Raw genomic sequence first — 24,641 nt, 5'->3', positions numbered from 1 at the left:
TTAAATGATAAAATCATGTATATAGATAATCCAAGATAATCAACAAAAAAGTAATTGAAGCAATTAACAATATTGTCAAAGTAACAGGCTACTACATAAACTCACAAAAAAGTATTTCCAAGATATCATTCCAGTGATATACAAAAATATCACCAGCAAAAATCAAGGGGACAGGGGCGGCTAGGTGGCATAGTGGATAGAGCACGGGCCTTGGAGTCAGGTGTACCTGGGTTCAAATCCAGTCTCAGACACTTAATAATTACCTAGCCGTGTGGCCTTGGGCAAGCCACTTAACTCCATTTGCCTTGCAAAAACCTAAAAAAAAAAAAATAAGGGGAAACTGAGAAAAAAATACCCTTATGAATCAAATATTTGGACATTAGCTAATTATGATATAACCAAGAATTTTATAAACTTCAAAATGATTTTGACAGAAATCGAGACATTATTATGTTCACAAGCATTAAATACAGTTAGTGATAGGCATTGTCCTATGCTGTTTTTCATCCTTTTTTGAAGAAGACTTGCATGTGAATTGGATTTAAATGCGCAGAGGTGAACAAAGTCATCAGCCTCACTCTTCCAGAGTGAAGTCCAGTGGCAGGACAAAAATCAAGTTATGTGTTGGCCCAGGAAAGGTTACTTCAATGTCTGACTAAACACTCCACTGTGCCTGCTTCTGCCACCTTCATGGCCATTGGAATAATTCCACCAGGGAAGTCTTCACAAGCTTGGAATAGACAACCTACTGACCCACCCACAGGTTTGGAGCCTGTTGTTTATGTTCAACATGGTTTAGTCCCTCTATTGAGATGGTTTCACCCAGTTGTGGCCACTGAGCCTACCACAGTGTCTTGGAACCATGGGTGATAGTTGGATGATGTGAGGGGAATTTAAACCCTAACCCAAAATGACTACTGGGAGTCCTCTCAAAGTGGCAGCAAAGAGTTAAAATTTAATTCGGTTCTTGCAAGAAGCAGGGCAGGTCCTAACTCTCTATGAGAGAGAGAGAGAGAGAGAGCAGGAAAAGCCAAATTACAGAAGCTGAAGCAGGGTTAAAAAAAACCCCACAAAAACCACAACCCATTCCCCCTCCTCTTTTCTGCCGACCCTTACAACAATTGGTCAAATTTGATGGTCCAAAGAGAAGGGAGGTATACCTAAGCTTTCCCAGGAAAGTTAGTCTTTGTTTATATCTTATAAGGTTAGGGTGACATAATTTTTCTAGTCAGAGATATGGGTTCTCACACTCACCTGATTCTTGAGAAATAGAAACTGAGGCCTATGCCTTAGCACTATATTTAGCACTATATTTCTGAAAAGTCAGTATTTTTGCCCCTTACAATCCCTCCTCTTTTTATTATATTCTCTGCTGACTTTTCACCCATTCTATCACCTGTTCTGCTTCAATTTTTGTAATAACTTCTCACAATGCTGTTCAATTTCTTCATCTCCATTATCTTGGCTTACAGGAGTCCAACTTGCTCTCCTTAACATCAGCATTTGGGCTTGGTCTTCAGCCAAAAGAATTTGAGGGAGGATTTTATAAACTGTATTAGTACCCAACTATATCATGCATGGTATACAGGCAGGGAGGATTATCGAGACTCCTAATACTAGAAATCCATACCATACTAATTGATGCCACCAGCTCCCTCTGAACCAAGTCCACCATGAAGTATTAAAGGGAGAGTTTCAAGTCTGGATAGGGACATGGGCTATTTTTCTAATTTCTGTGGTGATCTCCTTCACCAATTTTCCATTGTCATCAATTTTCATACAACAAGTGGACAAATTCAATCTTCCACAAACACCCCCTTCCTCAGACAACAGATAATCTAACACTAATCTATGTTGTAGTACAGCTTCCCTAGTTTGGGTGATCTCATCTGTCAATAAGTCCAATGCTTTTGCCATTTGATTAGTTATAATTACCACTACAGCCTGAACTCTAATGATTCTATTTAACATATAGATTGGTGTCCTGTATCCCTAACCCCCATCTTGTGCCCATGTAGCAGGGTCACACTCCTTAATTATCCTTTGTGGGGGCCAGGCATTCCCCCAACCATTAGCATCTCCAGTTATCATTAGAGAAGTATCTATACTCCATTTCTGGTTACCTATGTCATCATATAATTGAACACCTAAAGAACTTATTTGATCTGGGAGGAAAAAGAACTTAGATCTAATTAATCCTATATAGCAGATCCCTGTCCAGTTTAGTGGGAGGTGTGCATAGACTGTTTGCTCACATACCCAATAATGCCCTTTTAGAGTCAGATTCTTTTTCCTGGAAAATCCTGGTCTGATTATATTCTGTTACAGGGTAATACTGTGTATCCTGATCCCCTAGAGGGCCTCCATCACACCTTGTCTGCCCATCATTTTTGTACTGACATTTCCACAATTGTGGCCCTTCCTCCCAGCTACATCTCTCAATGCAAGGTTTTCCACCTCTATTTCAGTCATTCCAAAAAGTAATAAGGAACCCTTCCCATCCATTGTCATTTACCCATCTCCAACTTTGGAGCTGAGTAATCAAGGGACCATTGTTCTGATTATACTTTTTACATTCTACTATGGATAGGTCACCTTTACATCTTCCTACTCCACTGAGTATATACTGGCAATGATTCTCATCCATTTTGCCAGTATGACATCTTTACACTGTACACGGGTCCAATCCCAAGGGCCTGGTACCTACTGCAATCTGGCACTAATTGTATTTTGTCAACCTTAGCAGAGAAAGTCCACCTGCAACTACTTTGTCCTAAGTCAAGTCCCTTCCCAGCTTAGTTAAGGCAATATCTCCCTGTCACGGATTCTATCAGTGACCTTTGGTGTTCTTCCTTCTCATTCCAAAATGCAGTTCCACTATGTACTAAGGACTTTTTACTCAATAACCAAACAGGTTCAAGTGGAACCAGCACCCATGGCCATGTGCTCAATCCTTGAGGCACCCCACAAATCCAACAGTTAGTTACATTGAAAATATTAGCAATGGTTTGAATTAAGTTCTGAAAAGTGTTTTCCTCTTCAAGGAAGGTGTCTAAAACTGAGGCCTGATATAACAATAGGCTCAAATTTAAGAGGGACACTCTCAGAACATGATATCTAAGGCACATTTCTGCAGGATTGTAGTCTTAACCAGAGCCTAGAAAGCAAAGGGGGCCAACCCCAGGGAGTGACACTGTAATTGCACCCAGGAATGGGAACCATATGGAAATCCCATATGTTATATATATGTACCAGCTAGGAAGCAAAGGAGTGATAACAAAATTATAACAAAGGGGAGAATACCAAGAATCCTCCACCTCCTGGGTGAGGTGTTGGAGAGTCCATTAGTTCTATACTCACTTAAAATGCAGTTTCAATTCATTCTTGGGTTCAGAGTCCACAGTCCATTCTTTTGGTGGATTCACAAATCTTTTTACTCTGGTATGGTGGGTCCAACCTCACTCCTGGGTCTGCACAACAGTGTTTGAGGTCAGGAAAACCTGAAACAGTCCTTCACAATTTGGAATCAACTTTTTTTCCTTCCACATCCGGATTAACACCCAATCACCTGGTTCAAATTTGTGGACTGCAAACCCTAAAGGAGGAGTCTGTGCAATAAGTCCTTTTAGTTGAATGTCTTTCAAATGTTGGACCAGTACCTTTATATATATATTCCCTGACAAACTTATCCTTATTATCTAAACTAGGATCCCACTGTTCACCTGGGCCAAGAAATGGATGGCCATACAACATCTCATAAGGACATAACCCGTCTAGGATTTGTCCTGATACTTAACGATGCAAGGGGCCAGGTATTTGGTCCAAGGTAATTGTGGCTCAAGAGACAACTTTGTTAACTGTCTCTTAATTTCCTGATTCATTCTTTCCACCTTGCCAGAAGAGGGCGGATTCCAAGGAGTATGTAGTTCCCAGGAAATTTCCAAGGCTTGAGCCAGGGACTGGAGAACCTTGAAAGTAAAGTGTGTCCCTTGATCTGAATCAATCCTGTCCACCATACCATACTGGGGAATTACTTGTTCTAGCAGAATTTTGCTGACCATGGGGGCAGCTGCCCTTGAAAGAGGGAAGGCCTCTACCCAGGAGGTCAAATGGTCTCCTATGACCAACAAGTATTTGAGGTGGCCAACAGGAGGCAGCTCAGTAAAATCCATCTGTATGCTCTGAAAGGGTCAAATTCCCAGAGGCCATCCCCCTGCCAGCGTTTGGTGCTGGGCATCCCTATTTATCCTTCAACAAATGAGACACCCATCTACCAATTGCCTGGCTATTGTATAGAAGCCAGGAGACACATACTTGGCTAAGGCCATATCACACAGATTCTGGACTCCCTAATGACTGCCTTGATGTAAAGTCTGCAAGACTTGCCTCATACTCGCTTTGTTCAGCACTTCCTGTCCATCGGGCAAATGCCAACGCCCCTCACTGGACTCCTTAGCCCCCAAGTCCAACATTTTCTGCTTTTTCTTATCGGTAAAGAATGGTGGAGAGGTGCATGAAGGAATCTTTGGTATTAGTAATAACATACCTTTTGGTCCTCCAAGCTTTCCATCCCCAGCTCTCTGAGCCATCTCATCAGCAAGGCAGTTACCCCTAGCTTCAAATGAGTTCCCTGATTGATGTCCTTTGACATGTACTACTGCAATAACAGGGGGTTTAAGCAAATTATTTAAAACTTCTCTTATTAGGGCACCGTGGGCCAAATCTTTTCCTTTACTATTTATCACTCCTCTCTCCTCCCATATTTTCCCAAATATGTGTACCACTCCCCAAGTATATTTGCAATCAGTATAGATAGTCCCTCCTTTGTTTTCCAATCCTTTTAATGCCTGGTTCAGTGCATACAGTTCACAAGTCTGAGCAGACCATCTTTTTGGAAGGTCTCCCATTTGAACAACTGTATTTTTATTCCCATCTATTATAGTATATCCATTTATCCTTTTTCCTTCCACCACCCTCAAGGATCCATCTACAAACCAATCTTTCCCACCTGGAATGGGTGATTCCTGTAAATCCTCTCTCACTTTAGTCTGAAAATTCACAACTTCCAAACAACTGTGTTCTAATTGCTCAGAATCCTCAGGGGAAGCAGACAGAAACTCGGCTGGACTCTGGTCATGATCCTGAGTTGGTATCAAATCATCCCTTTCTAAGAGAATTGCTTCATATTTTAATATGCAAGAGTCCGTTAACCACCTTTTTGGTTCAAAACTGTCCTCACCTGATGTGGTATACTCACAATAAAACCTAATTTCTATAAAAGGGCCACCAGGTGTGGCTGCCCTCCTCTTATTTATGCTAGTACCCCTAAGGCCACCCCTTCTTCTGAATAAGTAGAATGGCTTGGCTGGGGAGGCAACAACAGTACCAGGGCAGAAACTAAATAGTTCTTAATTGCTTAAAACTCCCTTTATCTTTTGAATCCCATAATATCCTATCTTGGTCTTTCCTCTAATTCATGCAGTGCCTTTGCATAGGAGTTGATCCAACTCTTGCAATACCCTATCAATCCTAGAAATTTCCTCCAAGCCTGCTTATTCTTGGGCTTGAGAATATATATCTCCACATCCCTTCAACTCGGGAGGGTTCTGCCTAAATATTCTACCTCCCTTTCAGTAAACTGCAACTTCTCCTAGGACACTCTAATCCCTTCTGCCCCAAATCATTTAATGCTCACTTCTAGAGAGAAGGGGGGATTGGTGTTCCAGCTAAAGCTGCGCCTGATGGTAAAGATGAATAGAGTGGAGGGAGAGCAAGGAGGGGGTCCCATGGGTGAGGTGGGACCTCTCTTTCCTCCTTTTTCTCCTCCTGTGTTTTACTTATGAATAGCTGGGTGTCCGGGAGCCAGAGAGTTGCATATAGCTCTTTTGGGGTTCAGTGGGTCCCTGTCATTCACAAATAAATTCAACCTTTGACATACCCACTCTTCGGCTGGGCCATATTCAGGCCAAATTACTACTCCGCCACCCAAATTTTATCAACCCATATGAAATAACAATATTTAATTAGCTTTTCTCTTATCCTTACTTTGATATTTTGGTGATTGGTCCCAATCTTGCAACTGGCTGCCTAATGGACTGTCCTTTGGTCTTTCTTAACCTCCTGCTGCAGCTTTAACTTCAGATTGTTCTTTTTCCCCATAATTTAGCATGAGGTCCATTGCCGGCACCTCCCACCTCCGAGTCTATGACTCAACAAATTGTCCTAGTCTCTTCTAGGCTCACAGTGGGGGTCGCCCACCCACCAGCAGTCACCCTAGAGCACTTGGTGCTCCAGTGAGCCAACTACTCTTATGACTCACCAGATTGCATACCTCTGGGTTAAAAGCATATAAATTGCCTGACTGCAACTCCACCAGCCAGGTTTCCTTCCGGGAAATTTCTAGATCCGTTCCTAGTCTTGGCTTCCACTCAGTTACTCCGCTTCAGGTGGTTTGTCTCGGGGAGAGGGAGACTCCACGACCAGCATCAAGGACTGTTGGAGTAAAACTCTCAACAGGTAGGTGGCTAAGTGGCTAGGTGATGCAGTGGATAGAGCACTAGCCTTAGAGTCAGGAGTACCTGAGTTCAAATCTGACCTCAGACACTTAATAATTACCTAGCCATGTGACCTTGGGCAAGCCACTTAACCCCATTGCCTTGGAAAATCTAATAAAAAAAACTCTCAACAGGTGCCTGCCCATGAGCTGAGTCAGGGGTCTTCTCTCCCTAAGACCACTATCCCAGGATGAGCTCCCAAAAATTGTGCAGGGGAATTTAAACCCTAACCCAAAATGACTACTGGGAGTCCTCTCAAAGTGGCAGCAAAGAGTTAAAATTTAATTCGGTTCTTGCAAAAAAGCGGGGCAGGTCCTAACTATGAGAGAGAAAGAGCAGGAAAAGCCAAATTACAGAAGCTGAAGTAGGGTTAAAAAAAAAATCACAAAAACCACAATCCATTCCCCCTCCTCTTTTCTGCCAACCCTTACAACAACTGGTCAAACTTGATGGTCCGAAGAGAAGGGAGATGTACCTAAGCTTTCCCAGGAAAGTTAGTCTTTGTTTATATCTTATTAGGTTAGGATGACATAATTTTTCTAGTCGAAGATCCAGGTTCTCATGCTCACCTGACTCTTGAGAAATAGAAACTGAGGCCTATAGCTTAGACCAATTTAGCACTATGTTTCTGAAAAGTCAGCACTTTTACTTCTTACAGATGAGATGTGGATATCAAAGGTAGATGAGCAACCCTCTGAAAAGGGTTTGATAAGCCTACTTCTCCCTGATCATGTCTTATATCCCATTGTCCAAGGTCCAGAGGATTCAAATGGGATTTGATCTCCACCCCCCCAGCACAATTGAGGCAGTCACAGAATATAGTCACAGATGACAAAAGCTTAATGTATTAACAAGGCATTATATCTCTTTATGAAACATAAACACCTCTCTGAGTCAGAAGAGACTCAGACAATGATTGGTCACACCCTTGGTGACCCTTAAAAGACATGATCCAGTCAGTTTGAAAGCAAAACAATCTGAGAGGCAAAAGTCAGGGAATTAGTCAACTCTGCCTCTAGGAGGGAGGAAAGGATTTCCCCTCCTCCCCGACCCAGCCCACCAGTCATAGTGTTCGTAGTAATTCACTTAGAAAGAAGTTCTCTTATCTAAAGGTTTCAAGGGTCATGGGTTAGGGAAAATTCAGGCAAGAGACAGTTGTTGAAAAGAGATACACTCTCCAGATAGATGTATATAGCGAGGCAGTCATTCAAGACCAGATGCAGCTAGAAGGGATATGAACTTTGGCAACAAAGATCCCCAACAATCAAGAGTTGAGCTTCAGAGAGTATTGGAAAGGGAGAGAAAAAACTTTGAAACTCGTCAGTGCCAAATGAGTCATGCAAATTCCTACATTTGTGCCAGACAGCTATTGAACTTAAGGTTAATTCCCACTTTTCTGACACAATGAATTTTGGGGAAGGCGCACCCCAGATATATGGGGAGAGATATTTTGTTCCTATTACTCTTAGTATCACAGTAAATGTCTTTGCTAAGAGCTATTTGTGTCCACTGGCTGATTGTTAATGAGCACCTTAGTAGGGGCTTCAGAGCCTTTGGGAGTGAGTAGTAGCCAGGCTCTCTGGCAGGCTGAAGGAGTGCAAATTGAGGAAACAGCACTGGATGAGTGAGAGAACAGAGACATGATGAGGCCAGGACATAGACGTTGGAGATTGAATGCTTGTTCCTTCCTCTTCATTTGTCCTGCAATCCAGGTGAATAAAGGTAATTAGTTTTTGTCAGGTGAAACCGGGATACTAACTTGCTAAGGGGGATTAGCAACAACTGACTTTAGAGAGTTGGGCTGTCGGATCAATCGGGTGCTGTGGCCCCAGCCACAAAGAGCCCTCCCCTCAGATATCAAGCTCAAGGGCAAGGAAAGCTGAGGCAGACAAGCTAGGGGCTCTGGGTTTACCATAGAACTACTAAGACCTGCATTCCCATCAGAGAAGACCAGGAGTGAACAGTTGAATTAGAAGCATCTTTATCCTGAAAGTTCACTGAATAGGTATCCTCTGCCTCTGGGACTCCTCCCTCAGATTGTATAAATCCTTTCTTTCTTTTTATTTATTAATTAATTTATTTTTGATATGGATTCTTTTAGAACCTTCATTTATTTCTCTCTAAGCTGCACTCCTCAGGACATGGTCATCATGCTCTCATTCCAGGCACCTTCTTCCCTTCCCTCTTCACCTTCCTTTCATGAACTGTTTTCTCCATTAGAAAGTCAACTTCTTGAGGGCAGAAACTGTCTTTCATTTTGCTTTTATTTGTATTGCCTAGGTGGCTCAAAGGATAGAGTACTGGCCTTGGCATTGAGGAGGGAGTTCAAATCTCAGACTTACTAGCTGTGTGACCCTGATTGCCTTATATCCAGGGCCATCTCCAGTCATCTTGATTCATATCTGGTCACTGGACCCAGACGGTTCTGGAGGGGAAAATGAGGCTGGTGACTTAGCACAGCCCCACCTCACTCAAATCCAATTCATGTGCTTGTCATAGCAACACCTCCCTGATGTCATGGTCTTTGAGAATGAAGGACAAACATCATCATCATCATTTGTATTGCTACATTAAGTGCCTAATAAATGCTTGTTGACAGACTGCTGAATGAGTAATGAGTTCATCAAGAATGAGCAAGCAAGGGGGCAGCTAGGTGGCGAAGTGGATAAAGCACCAACTCTGGAGTCAGGAGTACCTGAGTTCAAATCCGGCCTCAGACACTTAATAATTACCTAGGTGTGTGGCCTTGGGCAAGCCACTTAACCCCATTGTCTTGCAAAAAAAATAAAATAAATAAAAAAGAATGAGCAAGCAAGGGCAGCTAGGTGGCAAGGTAGATAGAGCACCAGCCCTGGAGTCAGGAGTACCTGAGTTCAAATCACACCTCAGACACTAAATTACCTAGCTGTGTGGCCTTGGGCAAGCCATTTAACCCCCATTGCCTTGAAAAAAAAAAAAAAAAGATGAGCCAGCAAATAGACCAAGAATCAGGAGGAGATTCTGAAAATCTTAGCAGAAGATGAAAAGGCAAAAACAAAACAAACAAAAAACTCATTTTAGCTGCTCACTAAACTCCTCCTAAACTTTCCCTATTTTCTAATATCTAAAATATCCCTTTCCTCAAGGAAGGGGTACCAGACATGAAATGCTCTCCTTAATTCCCTTCACGACCTTTAAGAGCAGGAGATGTGGTGCTGTTCTTTAAGTATCCAGAGAAATGAAGGGGTAAGCAAGAAGAGGTTTGGTAAAGATTCAATTGAGAACTCCAGAAGAATTTCTTTGCAATTTTTATTTCCTTGTGACTAATAAACCATAAGGCCACAGAAAAATTGATTACCTGTGAATTATCAAATAGAGTAGTTCTTATTTTTATTTATTTGTTTTTCAACAGCATGCATCAATAGTTTTCACCATGTTTTTTGCAAAGTTTTGAGCTTTACGTTTTTTTCCCCTCCCTCCTTTCCCTCTCCCTGACAGAAAGCAATCTAATGTTGGCTCTACATGTATAATTATGCTAAACATAGATCTATAGTGATCATGTTGAAAGAAGAATCAAATCCAAACATAAGAAATACATAAGACATTTAAAAATTGAAGATACTTAACTTTGTTCTGCGTTTAATCTCCACAGTTCCCTCTGTAGATATGGATGGCATCTTTCACCACAGGTCTTTTAGAATTCTTTGATTATTGTACTGCTGAAATGATCAAGTCCATCATAGTTGCTCATCACTCAACGTTTTGTCCGTGTATATAATGTTCTGGTTCTACTCATCTCACTTAGTATCAGTTCATATAAGTCTTTCTGGCTATTCTGAAGTCCCATCTTTCATGATTTCTTATAAAACAATTGTGTTCCATCACGTTTTATATACCATAATTTGTTCAGTCAATCCCCAATTGATAGGCATCCCCTCAATTTCCAGTTCTTTGCCAACACAAAAAAGAGCTGCCATGAATATTTTTGTATAGGTGGGGGTTTTTTTAAACCCTTTTTCTTGTTTAGAGCAGGGATTTCTTATTTAGATCCAGAAACTTGTTGTTGTTATTTTTTTTGTTGTTTTTTTTTAGGTTTTTGCTAGGCAATGGGGTTAAGTGGCTTGCCCAAGGCCACACAGCTAGGTAATTACTAAGTGTCTAAGACCAGATTTGAACTCAGGTACTCCTGACTCCAGGGCCGGTGCTCTATCCACTGCACCACCTAGCTGCCCCCAGAAACTTGTTTTTAAAATACTTTTATAACTTTACCTCAACATAATTGATTTCCTTTATAATCATATGTATTTCATTTTATTCTTTTAAGAACTTCTGAAATACAGAGTAAATAGAGAGCAGGATATGTCTCAAACAAGTGGGAATAGGGGCTCGGGAGTTCTAAATTGACTTATTTTGTAATCCCAAACAATAATTTTTCTTTCATAATCTAAATTAATTCAGAACCTAGGTCAGTGTTTTCCATGACCCAGCTCTCTTAATAAGAAAAAGAAAAATATAAAATATTTTTAAAAATCTCTATTATGTACAGTTTGTTGAGTTTAAAATTGCACCAAAACTTTTAGGATACCCTGTAGAGTCAACATATAATTTGCCAAGTTGTCCTGCCTGTCTGATTCTTTCTGGACTTACTTCTATTCTCTTCTGTGAATTTTTTTAAATGCTTCAATGACCCTCTTTTCTTTCATTATTCATCTTCTTCTGGCTACCCTATTCTTAGCACCTCTTTGCCTCCCACCTACCCCAAAAATGAAATGAAGAAAAATAAAACTTTTTTAAACAAATATGCACAGACAAGCAAAATAAATACCTAAATTGGTTTTGTCTGCAAATGTCTTATTCTGCATTTTTCTGCATCTTTCTTTCAGGAGGTAGCTAACATGCTTCATCACCAGTCTTCTAGAACTGTACTTGGTCACTGCACATGGATCATAATTCTAACTAAATAATAAATTCAACATGTTACTTTCCAAACAGTTCTGCCTATTTTTGTTTTTGGTACTTCCTTCTGTTTTTTTTCTACACATGTAAAATTTGCTTCTGTGGTTCTTTTTTCTCCCTTTTTGGTGGGCAGCACTATTTTTAGTTGTCTTCCCCTCTCAAATCCTTATAGAGAAAAACAAACAAACAAACCCACAACCCTGATAACAAATGAGTAGAGTCATCCTAAACAAATCCACATCTTTGCCATGTCCCAAAACTTGAATCTGTCACCTCTTTCTCAGGAGGTAAGCAGCATATTACCTCAATCTGTCCTCCAGAATTTCCTCAGAATTCTCAAATCTTTTGAAAAGCTTTTCTTTGTTTTACAGTGTTGTTACTCTACAAATTTTTCTCCTGGTTTTGCTCATTTTATTTTATATCAGTTCCTCCGAAACCAACTCTTTCATCATTTCTTTCTTATACTGAAATAATTTTCTATTCCAACAATGCAGCCCCTACAAGAATTGCAATTTTCCTTTTTTGTCATCTTTGTTAATATGGTAGATGAAAGGTAGAAACTTTTAATTTTTTCATTTGCCTAGTAAATTCATCCTGTACCATAATTTGTTTGGCCATTTCCAACTAAATGATTGATATCTGTATCAATTTCTCTGATACAACAAATAGGCTTGCTATATTTTTGTACATATTGATCTTTTTCCTTCTTCTTTGATTTCTTTCAAATATAGGTCTAGTTTTATTTATGAGATACAAGTCCAATTGCTTTCTAAAATGACTGGATCACACAAACCAGTTCCACCAATAATGCACCAGTGTGCATTTCTTCTTGCAGCCCTTCCAACAATGATAATATTCTCTTTTTATCATCTTTGCCAATACAGAAGTGAAAGATAAAATTATTTTAATTTCCATTTCCCTAATTAATAGGAAATTGTAATAGGGGGATTGGATAATGAGGGTTCAGGTCCCAGAATGTATGTAGAAGACTCTGCCTCCTACCAACTCCCACATGGTGGGATTTGGTTAGCCTGTTTCTACAATTCAGAACATGTATAGGTTTGTTTGTTTTTTTCTGAACAATGAGTTAATGGTGAAGAAAAGTTTTTTTGCTGAGCCAAAACTAAGATATCATACAAAAGGCTTCATATGTGGGAGGCAAAGGGGAACTAGGAATTATGTGAGGCTCTGGGAGTGTGTGTGTGTATGTGTGTGTGTGTGTGTGAGAGAGAGAGAGAGAGAGAGAGAGAGACAAAGACAGAGACAGAGAGAGAGCCTGTCTGCTCTCTCATTCTGAGTTGATAGGTGTCCATAAACATATGGTGCCTCTGCTTATTTGCCTCTTTGTTCTTTCCAGATTTTAGGTGAATGCGTATCAAAATAGAAAGGGCCAGGCTTCAACTTTAAAAAGTCAGAAGAACCACAAGAGATCCAGCAGCCAAACGATAAAGAGGAAACTGCTTGAACAGTCCGTCAGTGGATTGACCTTATGATAAGATACTGTGTCCAACAAGCAAAGCATTGACCTCTACCAGCTATGTCACACCCAGCAGTGAACTGAGTGGTGATAAGAATGTTTGTGGCTATCTCTTTAACTATCTGGATGGGGCCTCAAGCACACAGCACTAGAATATTACCACTGCCCTTCAAGGGTAACCCTAGAATCCAAATGGGGAGAAGTTGCCAACCATATTCTGGAGAACCTGAGAGTTTTTAATATGGTTCTTGGTTACTTAGATGCCTTCTTACATGCCCTGAGAACATTTAGCTGATAGGAAATGATTGTCATTTCTCCAACTAAATGGTTTTCAACCTTTCATGTTTCAAGACCCCTTCACACTCTTAAAAATTGAGGACCCTCTCAAGAATTTTTGTTTGTATGAATTATATCTCTAGATATTTACCATAATAGAAATTAAAATAGGTTAGTATTAATATGAAAATAATTTTAAAACTCACAGACTCTGTGGGCAGGGAGGGAAGGGAGGAAGGAAGAAAAATGTAGAACTCAAAATCTTACAAAAAGATGAATGTTGAAAACCATCTTTGAATATGTTTGGAAAAAATAAATTAAAATAACATTTAAAAAAAACTTAACAGATTCTCTGAAAGGATTTCAGGGACTTCCCCAACCTTCACCTCCAAGGAATTCCAGACCATACTTGGAGAACCACTAACTCAGTTTCCTCAGCTCTGTAAGGACTGAACCAAATTGCCTCAAAATCCTTCAAACTTCAAACCAGGGTTACTTATGACCTCCATATTACTCTCAAAGTCTAAAGCACTTTCCCTTTGATTAACGTTTGTTTCTAAGGGAAGCCCAGCAGAACTTAGAAGTCCGGCTTCTCTGCCATCTTGGCTCCCTGCACTTTTCCCTTTGATGGCTAATGATCCTTGCCACCACATGTTTAGATTGCTCTGGGCCTTCTGTCAGAGAAGGAGAGTACTTGATAAACTCCCTCTTCCTGAGCTATAGGGAATTAAAAGGGCTCCTTCTCCCAGGGGCATCAAGAGAAGGTTCAGAGCAGAAGGGAGCCTTCATCACTGTCTTCAGGTATTGGAGGGGCTGTCAGAACACTTCAAAAAGGCATTTTATAAAAAAACTCTAATAGACCTGCCCAAAAGCAAAATGGTTTCCTGAAGTAGTTTCATGCTGGGACTTAAAGGAGATTCACGGAAGAATCAGAGGAGTCAATCAAGACTGAAAGCAATAGATCTTTTTTAAATTTGGTGACTGGCTTATGAGGAAAGACCCCACATACACAGAGCAAGAAGCCAGGGCAAGAGGTTGGTGCCATATTATCCACATTTCACAGTTATAAAAACTGAGACAGGGGGTGGGGCACCTAGGTGGCATAGTGGGTAGAGCACTGGCCCTGGAGTCAGGAGTACCTGAGTTCAAATCAGACCTCAGACACTTAATAATTACCTAGCTATGTGGCCTTGGGCAAGCCACTTAACCCTATTGCCTTGCAAAAAAAAAAAAAAAAGATATCTTAATTAAAAAAAAAACTGAGACAGGCAGATAGAGATTAAATGACTTGTTAGAATCATATAACTAGTCTAAGAATCTGAGGAAGAATTTGAACTCTGTTCTTCTTGTCTCCAGGTCCAGAACTTCTCCACTTGTGTCATCTAGCTCCCTCTACATAAATATACATCACAATAACTACAAGGTAATTTTTGGAGGAGGAGGGGAATACCCTAGCAGTGTGGGAACTGGGGGAGAAAAACAAGAAAGTCTTCAGGTTGAAGACAATTTGAGTTGTGCTTTGATTTCTACATCACATGTAGATGTGCATTACTAACATGGAAGATGGACTGTGGTGAGAACAATAAGAAAATCAGTCTGGTTGGACCAAAATGGGGAACAATATTTAATAAGGGGAGTCATATTTAATAGCTTTAGGAGGGTGTGTTCTAATGGGACTGTGCTGAGCAAGCAATTTATTCTTCTCAGGTCTGCATGGAGGAAGGAGAGCTGTTTAAAAAGAAACTGGCTGGAAACTGGCCAAAAAAGCAGTGTTATATACTCCTGTATGACTTGGGTGAGCCTCATAGTCAAAGGAGTCAGATGACAGGCCCTCTGAAGCTCCTCCTCTCTATCTATAATCCATAACACATATATAATACAGGCACCTTCATAATATGCCTCAGCAGGTGCTGATTCTGGAATAGGGACAACTTTCATTCAATGTAGACATCTACCCCTAGAATCCTTTTCCATTAAAGCAATAGGACATTCTTACCTATCACTTTTGAGATTGAAAAAAAAATCCCCCCTCAAAAAAAAAATATTCTTAGCTGGGAAAACTGGTTTTATTGAGGATTTGACCCCTTCTGAGTTTTAATTTTATGGCTAAGAGTGGTTCCCATTCTCAGGATCAAAGACTGTGCTCAGATCTAAGCCTCTTGTTTGAGGAACTTGTTGGGTTTCTCCCAAAGCCTGCCCTCTCAGGAGCAAGGTAATGATTTCTAGTACCAATAAAGTTATAATGTCCACCAGTGTGAACCTTCTTTAAGTCCCATGTATGTTTGCAGGCTTCATTCTCTTTGAACTCTCTTTAGCATTTGACACCGATAACCTTCCTATTGTCTTTTCTTCTATGGCCCCTAAAAAGACACCATCCTCTGCTAAATCACCTCTAATCTGACTCACCAGCAGTCACTCACTATCTACATGGTTTTTTGTTTGGTTTTTTTTTTAGATTTTTGGAAGGCAAATGGGGTTAAGTGGCTTGCCCAAGGCCACACAGCTAGGTAATTGTTAAGTGTCTGACACTGGATTTGAACCCAGGTACTCCTGACTCCAAGGCCAGTGCTTTATCCACTATGCCACCTAGCTGTCCCAGTCACTATCTCCACTGACTCACTGTCCTATTCCTAATCCTTTAAAGTGGGTATTCCCTTAGGAATACCTGCTCTTCTTTCCTCTCCTCCTCCCCTCTCCTCCCCTCCCCTCTCCCCTCCTCTTTCTCTTTCTCTCACTTCACTACAACTATTTCTATACTGATAAATTCTAAATAAATATCGATTTCCCTGGCTCTCTTCTGAATTTGCAACTCCACACCTCCAATTGCCTACCCATTTGTCCCACTGGCATCTCAAATTTAACCAACAGCTACCATTATTTTCTTTCCCCCTAAACTTGCTCTTCTGACTTCACCATACTGCCTCCCACCTTTGGCACTTGGAGGTTATCTTCAGATATGAGAGGGAAGATAGAGGAACAAGCCCATTGTGGCCATATTTTGTGAATTCCACCTCCATGATCTCTCTCACACCAATTCCCCTCTAATTCTAAAGTCACATTATATTGTACAGAACATCCTTAGTAGGGCTTAGACTCACTGTAATACCCCAATAACAGAATTTTTCAAATTCTACCTTCTTCCCTTTGTAACTTCTTTCAAAGTTCAGTTCAGATTCTACCTCTTACCTTTTTTTTTTGCCTTTTTGAATTCTCTCAGCTGCTCATGCTTAACCTTCTCTTCTCAAAACCCAACCACGCTTTATTTATTTTCTTTGTATATATATTGTTGCTCGTGATAGATTATAAGCTCCTTAAAGGTAGGTAAGGCTCATTCACTTTTTATCTTTATTTTATCTTTATATTTATACCCATTATTGAGTAAGGTGCCAGACCCATAATAGATGCCTAATAAATGCTTATTGATTAAATGATTGGTTAATCTTTGACAGAATTCCTTATACATAACAATAACAAGACACGGTGACTTTTATTTTTTATTTTTTTTCACAGTGACTGTTTTAAGGTTTACAGAGAAGTTTTCTCACAACAGCCTAGGAGAAAGAAATAACTGTTCATGTCATTTCTCTGCTCAACTCTCTTTAGTGGTTTCCTATGACCTAGTGAGTCACTTTAAACTCCTTTGACTGGCTTTCAAAATCCTTCACAGACTGGCATTCTCTCTTCCTAGCATTCTCTCATATTACTTCCTTCTACCTATTCTAGTTTTGGGTTTTGGGGGGGTTTTTTTAGGTTTTTGCAAGGCAAATGGGGTTAAGTGGCTTGCCCAAGGCCACACAGCTAAGTAATTATTAAGTGTCTGAGACTGGATTTGAACCCAGGTACTCCTGACTCCAAGGCCAGTGCTTTATCCACTACACCACCTAGCCACACCGCTTCTACCTAACTCTAAAGGGACCACTCTTTCTACTATAAACATGACCTATACTCTTCCTTCTTCATATGTGTATTGCCCTTCTTCTACTGAACTCCTAAATATCCCTGAAACTCCTGTTCAATTGTTCCCTCCTCCATATAGCCCTTCCCCAACTTAGGAAAAAATCTTCCCCTCAGACCTTATATAGCAATTTGTTTGCACCTTGCTAATGTACTTTTGATGTTTTACTTGGGAATTATTTTTGTCTGTGCTTTATCCCCACCCCCTTACTAAGACTGTAAATTCCACAAAAGCAAATACCTTATTAAGACTTTATATCTCATCCATCACCCTAGTGCCTTGCCTAATGTTCATTATACTTTAGTCACTAAATAAATGTTTGATAAATGCATGAACAGATTACACATCTGAAAGTAGCAGGAGCATCATTTTCATCATGATTATTATTCACAAAATAAATTAAAATTGATTTGGCTTTGAGGAATTGGGGGGGGTGGAATTTGCCCCCCTTTGGTGGGGAGGAGGCCGGGTTTAAGAGCTCCCAGTATTGGAACAAGCCCAGTAGGAGCCCCAGCAGGAAGGAGGGCCCACCAGGCCCCACTCTCCTAGGTCTACACTCGGGATTTTCTCAGAGAACTCACAGGCTCCTGCCTGAAGGGAGCACATATCCATGACCTTGGGGCTGTCAGGAGAGACATTTCCTCCAACCTCAGAGTCAGCCAATGATAATGCCACCAAGCTTCCAAAGCACAAACTTCCCGGCTGTCCCGGAAGCTGTCAGGGGATGGGGCTGACCCTACAGTCACAGACACAGACACTAACTCAGGCCTGGGCTGCCATCTGGTGGAAGCTTGGGGACATGCTAAGTTACAGCATTTTTATTTCAAGAGGCATCACTCCCTGTGGGGATCCTCATCACTGCCCTCACACCCCCACTCTTAGTCAGGATACAAGTGACATCTCAGACATCAGGGAAGAAGTTCAACTGTTGTTTACTTTCCCTGCCTGGGTTTAGCTTCTTGCTAGGAGAGAGCTGGAAGAGAACCTTAACAGACATAAATATCTAATCCCCTCATTTGATCAATGAAGAAACTGAAGCACAGTGTATAAGAGGTGCCCCTGCATGTCCAAGCTCACCTGTGCCTGAGAAGGGATTTGAAAATTCAGGTCTTTCTCACTCCAAGTCAAATGTCCTCGTTAGTACACAACATTGACTAAAGGACGATGTAAAAGAGGTCAGGGGAGAAGAACATCAGGGAGAGAATAGAAGTGAAAGAAGAGAGAAACAGGGAAGATAAGGGAACTGGGAAAAATGAAAGAGAAAACAGACCAATTAATAAGGAGGAAGAGACGAGAGAATAAAGAAATCAGTTATGTTCTTGTATTGAGGGAATTGGATTTAGAAAAGAGGTGATGTGAAACAAAAGATCTGGAGGTTTTAGTGGGTTGCATGACCTCTCAGTATAATGCAGCAAACAGGAAAATTAATCTGTTTTTAAATTAAGAGTCTCATAGATGCATCTCTAAGAAACACAGTGGATAGAGCACCAGTCCTAAAGTCAGGAAGATTTGAGTTCAAATTTGGTCTTAGACCCTTAGTAGCTCTATGACCCTAGGCAGGTCACTTAACTCTTATTGCCTCAACCCCCAAAAATGTTAAGAAAAAAAAGAGGCATAGTGTTCAAAGCATAGTACTCTAATGAAGGGAAAACACAAGGGTTATCCAGCAAGTGTCTGGCCCATAGTAGGCACATAATAAATATTGACCAATTAATTATCTACAAATATTTGGAGTATTGTCATACAGAAAAGAGATCAGATGACTCTACTTGGCTCCAGAGAGCAGAACTAGTCAGAATGGACCACACAGAGAAGACAAATGGCAGCATCTCCATGTAAAAAAAAAGATTCAGCTGCCCCCAGAAGTCTTCAAGAGAAGGTTGGATATCATAGCTAGATAGGAAAGTGGTTTCTTAGATGAATTGGATTAGATGGTTTTTGAAGTCCCTTTCAATTCTTAGACTTTGTGATTCTGAGAGGGAAGGGGTTACAGACAGAGGTGAGATAGGAGGAGAGAAAAGGAAGTTATCAGAAAGGAAGTTTATAAAAAGTACAGTCAATAGTACAAGCAATAGAATTGTATCTATGGTATATTCTCTATAATCTATATGTATATTTATATAATATATGCATGAAGTAGTTCCTGCATATCAAGCATAATGCTATCTCTAGGGAGATAGGATAGTGTGGAATCAGGACTGAGCCTAATATGTCAGAGACAAAGGAAGCATGGGCTGAAGTAGAGAGCAAGTGTGTAGAAATTAAAGCTTCCCAGGATGGGTGAGTAGGACCAGGATAGGGGCACAGGACTAAATAATTTCCCAGGGTCACCTTTAATAACATCATTCATCCCTCTTTTGACTCTAGATTTGAGTCTGTGGATATTCAAATAATACACACCTGAGGCAAAAATAATTGAAGAGATGATGGTAGCAAAGGACAATCTGATGGCAAATATAGTTATACTGAGAGAAGGCATAACCTATTTTGCAGGAGAAAAGATCATGCTTACTCCTTCCTACAAAGGTAAGCAAAAGGCAGACCCTAAGAATATCCATGGGATGGGACCCTTAGCATACAGACTGAAGGGTAATTGTGCCTTACAGCAGCATAGGACAACTGTTCAGGAAGACTCTTATTGCCATATAGACAGGAAGTCCATCCTCAGAATTAGCACTCCCCAAGGAGAAGGTAGACCCTCTGAATGTTAGCCCACTCTAGCATAGAAGCTCCATTTGTGTGCTACTTACAGCTTTAGATGGACATTTATCCAAAGGTAAGCAACTGGCCAGGAATAGAACTTCTAGCAATTTGCAGGCTGTATGCCAATTGCTCTTGACTCTGTATATGTTTTTGGAGGAGAGAATATTTGCCTGTGTTCTGGCACACACATGTGTTCCATAGCACTCTTTGCTATGTGACCAAGAAAGTAAATTTCTACTTAAGGCTTCCTGTACTTCCAGGAGGCTACTTTACCTATAAATAGTTTAGCTACTGGTTTTATTTTTAAACATGCAATTACAGCCCTTTCCCCCCCACCCCCTTAAACCAAGATTAGGCTCTGTCTAGGGGCACTGCCTTGTTTGGGTTGCAGCCCAGATGTACTCATACTTGGCTGCCTTGCTTTTAACTGGGCAACTAAGGCTTTTTCTCATATTCAATAGCTGTACAACCTTCAGAAAGTCAATTTACCTCCCTAAGTCATAGTTTCCTAATCTTTAAAATAAGAATAATGATTCCCATTGATTTTAAAAGTTTACTTTATTAAAAAAAAGTCATTTTTGTCAATGGTTTGACATTTTAGATATGAATGAATATAGCCTATCCAATGAGTACCTTCCTCCACAACAAAGAAAAATCATTCAATAGAACCAACCAACATAGAGACTGCCTAACATCATAGTCCATCCCCATAGTGCTCCCAACCTCTTAAATGAAAGGAAGGAGGCATTTTCCTCCATGGTCAAAGTTGGTCATTACAATCACTTCAGATTGGCTTTTGTTTTAGTGTCCTTTATATTTAATTATCTGCATCATGCTATCTATTTTTTACTGGTTCTGTTCCTTTTGCTATGTATCATTTCATACAAATCTTCCCATGTTTCCCTGAAATCTTTATAATCATTATTTATTCCAACATAGAAATTTTCTGTTACATTCATACAACCATAATTCGTTCAATTATTCCCTAATCAATGGGTATGAGCACTCACTTTGTTTCCAGTTTTTTACTACCACCAGAAGTACTATTGTGCTTATTTTAGTATATCATAGGTATATGAGGCATGTCCTTGAGATATGTGTCCAGTAGTCACTCTTTGGGTCAAAGGATAAGGATAATTTAATAACTGTTTTCACATAATTGAAAATTTTTCAGAGCAGTTGGATCAATTCATAGCTCCATAATAGTATATTTGTCTGTTGTTTTCCTATAGTCCTTACAGAATGAACTTCTTCCATTTTTATCATCTTTGCCAATTTTCTGCCAATCTCCTTATTTTAATAGATAAATAAGTTAAATAAGTGACTTGCTCAAGGTTACATAGATAATAATTGGCAAAGCCCAGATCCCAATCCAGATTCTGTGATTCCATATCTATAATTCTTTCTACTGTAAACTTTTCAATCAACAATTACCGATGATGAATATAAAAATAACCACTTAGGAGGAAAGCCTCCCCCCCACACAATTTACACATGAACCCTCCAGACAAGATTCAAGGAACCTATGGGTCCACATCTGTTTTAAGTGAGCCATGGCTCACAAGTCCTCACCACTGTATTTAGTTTTTTCTAGTCAACCAAAAGACCCAATTCAAAGCAAAGATATTCATGAAATAGTCTAGCAAGAAAATTAGCAAGAAACTGTTTTCTCCATACTGTCCTCAGAATACTCACACGATCCCTGATAAGAGTGAAAACATGCAAGAACAAACACGTGTCCAGAATACATGTAGAACAGTATGCCTACATGTGACCAAGGTATATACAAACTTAGAAACCTTCTGGAGATATCCCACTGCTCTCCATTTATCACACAATAGAAAGCAATCTCTGATGTAGCTTGTATTGGGTTTGCACATGGCATATCAACTCTGGTTGGATACTTTGGCTCCCCTGATCACAGGGTTGTGAAGCTTCAGCTAAGGCATGACCACTTAAGAGGAAGAATGGGCTCTGACACCTCTCTCTTCAATGAAAGCCCAGAGATTTATTGTTATAACTGTTTTCAAAAAAGGCAAGGGACTCATCCCTTACATATTCAGAATAAACTCAGAAGGAAAAAAAGCTTTAGTGACTTTTTTTCCCATAAAGAGGGTCTGGCTGTTCTCAAAGCCTTAGCTGTATTCTTCAAAAGAAAATTTCTCACCCCAGGAACCAAACTCTTTGGAATATAGAATAGTCCCAGATAACTAGTGCCTGCAGGTTTCAGTCTATTTTTTACTTCAACTTTGCACCCTTTTAGAGCGAACTCTTTTTCTGAACCTAAAATCAAGAGAACAGATCCAAATAGGCAAATAAAAGAAGCTGAATTCATGAGCCACATATAGACCTTAGGTGGGGAGAGCCCAACGCCTCCCAGCCATCCTGAAGAGACAGACAGCATGTCCTTCACTAAATGCAGTCAGGAAAGAAAAGAAAATGCCTTCACCAGTTAAGAAGTCTTCTCCATTCCACCTTAGTAACCATTTAAAGGCTTCTTCTTCTCTATCTCGTAAGGAGATCAGAAACAATCCGAACTGTGCATGTTCTAAATGGGGGAACAGAATCTTTTCTTTATATATCATGATGCCTTTTACAGAAACAGGCTCTTCCACCTCTATCCCCCCCTAGCTTCTTCTATATGGGTTGGTAGGGCAGCTAGATAGTGCAGTGGATAGAGCATTGGTCTTGTAGTCAGGAGGATAGGAGTTCAAATCCAGTCTCAGACATTTGACATTTACTAGCTGTGTGACCTTGGGCAAAACACTTAACCTTGATTGCCTTGCATCCAGGGCTGTTTCCAGTTGTCCTAATTCCTTTCTGCTCAATGGACCTGGCTGGCTCTGGAAGAGAAAAGTGAGGTTGGTGATTTAGCACTATAACCCTTCATTCAAATCTAATTCACATGATATCACCTTCTTGATGTCATGGTCTTCTTTGAGAATGAAGGACAAATATCATTATCCATATGGGCTGGTAGTAGACTCTACATGAGATCAGAGAATAGGATTCCACTGGCCAGGAACTATTATAACCTTTTCAATCAACAAATAATTACTAATAATTAATATAGAAGTAACCACTTGAGAAAAAGTCTTCTCCACAACTTGCACAAGGGCCCTCCAGACAAGATTCAAGGAACCTGAGTCCACATTTGCTCTAAGTCATGGCTCACGAGTCCTCACCAACATGTTTAGCTTTTCTAGTCAGCCAAAAGACATTATTAATTCAAAGCAAAGATATTTCATGAAAGAGTATAACAAGATGTTTATATTATCAGGACTTTTGGAAAAGGAATGTCGATTGTCTTATGTATCAAGTGGTCATCCCTATGACACACCTCAGACCAAAACCTTTCTCTGGTCACCACCTTCTGGGAGGTGAAGGGAGAGAATGTAAGTCATTGAGGACAAGGACTTTCTCATCTTCCCCAATACTTAGTATAATAACCCACACAAAAGGAAGTACTTAATAGATTCTGTTGCATTCATTCATTTATATATATTTTTTGTCTTTTTCAAGGCAATGGGGTTAAGTGGCTTGTCCAAGCCACACGGCTAGGTAATCATTAAGTGTCTGAGGTCAGATTTAAACTCAGGTACTCCTGACTCCAGGGCCAGTGCTCTATGCACTGCGCCACCTAGCTGCCCCTCAGTCATTTATATTCTCAAGAGGTTCTTTTGCCTTATTGTAAAGGATCTTGCATGCTGATATAATGAGCAGGACTGTCTTGGGGGCAATAGGGAGCCACAAGGGATTTCTGAGTAGAGGGGAAATATGCTGAAAGGTACTTAAGGAAGATAAAGGTGATGGTGAGTAGGATGGATTATAGAGGAAGAGAATAAAAGCAGGAATACGAATTATTATTAACTAACATTAATCACTTCTTAGGAATGGGGTAATATAACCTGCCCTACTCTTCTTAAGAAGGGATCTCCATGAAGAAGTTATTGATGTTCCTTAGTGTATGCTGGTGCTGGTTGTGACAATATATAATTACTGAACGTTCTTATCCTTGAGGAAGAGGGACTATAAATAAACAGCTATTAGAAAAACAGCTTGAGTGATCCGGTTTCCAGAAATGTTTTTGCTGAGTGAAAGAATTATTTGTCTTGTCCTAGAAAATGCCCCATTTCCCAGAATTCGAGTCCACTCTGCCCTCCACATTGTCTGGCTGCTTTGAGCCAGTCAGTAACTAAGTCAGAGACGCAACAATGACATATTAATACTCCTAAAGACTCACTTTTATCAAAGAGAGTAAAAACTGTTGTGTAGAAGGAGCTGAAGTTGCCCTGCACTTGATTAAAAAAATCACATGGAGGAGTTATATCATTTGAATCCTAAAGCTGTACAAAAAGCCTTCTAATTTATCTCCCCGTCTCCAATTTCTCTTTTCTGTCTTCTTCACATGTTATAAGAATAATTTTCCTAATGCCCGGGCTTTACCTTGTCACTCTTCTACTCAAAAACCTCCAGGGCTTCCTACTGTCCATAGGATAAAATATAAACTCCTTAGCCTGGCACTCAAGGCTCCCTACAATCCAGCTCAATCTATTTATTCTAGGCTAATTTCATTCTACTCCTCTTTATTTCCGCCAAATTGGACTCCTCACTGTTCTCCATGCCCCCACCTCCATGTACTCATGAAGGCCTCTCCCATGCTCTAAATGTGTTCCATCGCGCCTCTCCTATGCCATTTGACATCCTTTTCATTCAAGGCAACTAGCTGAAGAAAAAGTAC

The 24,641-nt window shown here is 40.3% G+C and overlaps 1 protein-coding gene across 2 annotated transcripts in view; it reads right to left on the bottom strand.

Annotated features, from left to right (window-relative positions):
• SAR1B (secretion associated Ras related GTPase 1B) overlaps positions 1-24,641 on the bottom strand; it is a 116,368-nt gene that overhangs the window by 40,506 nt on the left and 51,221 nt on the right. The window contains exon 7 of one of the 2 annotated variants that reach the window (XM_074213551.1): positions 15,947-22,743. The exons of the other annotated variant lie outside the window; for it this stretch is intronic. Within the exon in view, the coding sequence (XP_074069652.1) occupies positions 22,528-22,743 (216 nt within the window). The 3' untranslated portion in view covers positions 15,947-22,527. Of the gene's footprint in view, positions 1-15,946; positions 22,744-24,641 lie in introns of those variants that run through there. 2 annotated transcript variants of the gene reach the window in all.

The sequence above is a fragment of the Macrotis lagotis genome, chromosome 1 (assembly GCF_037893015.1).
Source record: "Macrotis lagotis isolate mMagLag1 chromosome 1, bilby.v1.9.chrom.fasta, whole genome shotgun sequence".
NCBI classification, from domain to species: domain Eukaryota; kingdom Metazoa; phylum Chordata; class Mammalia; order Peramelemorphia; family Peramelidae; genus Macrotis; species Macrotis lagotis.
This window is presented reverse-complemented; position numbering and strand designations above follow the sequence as displayed.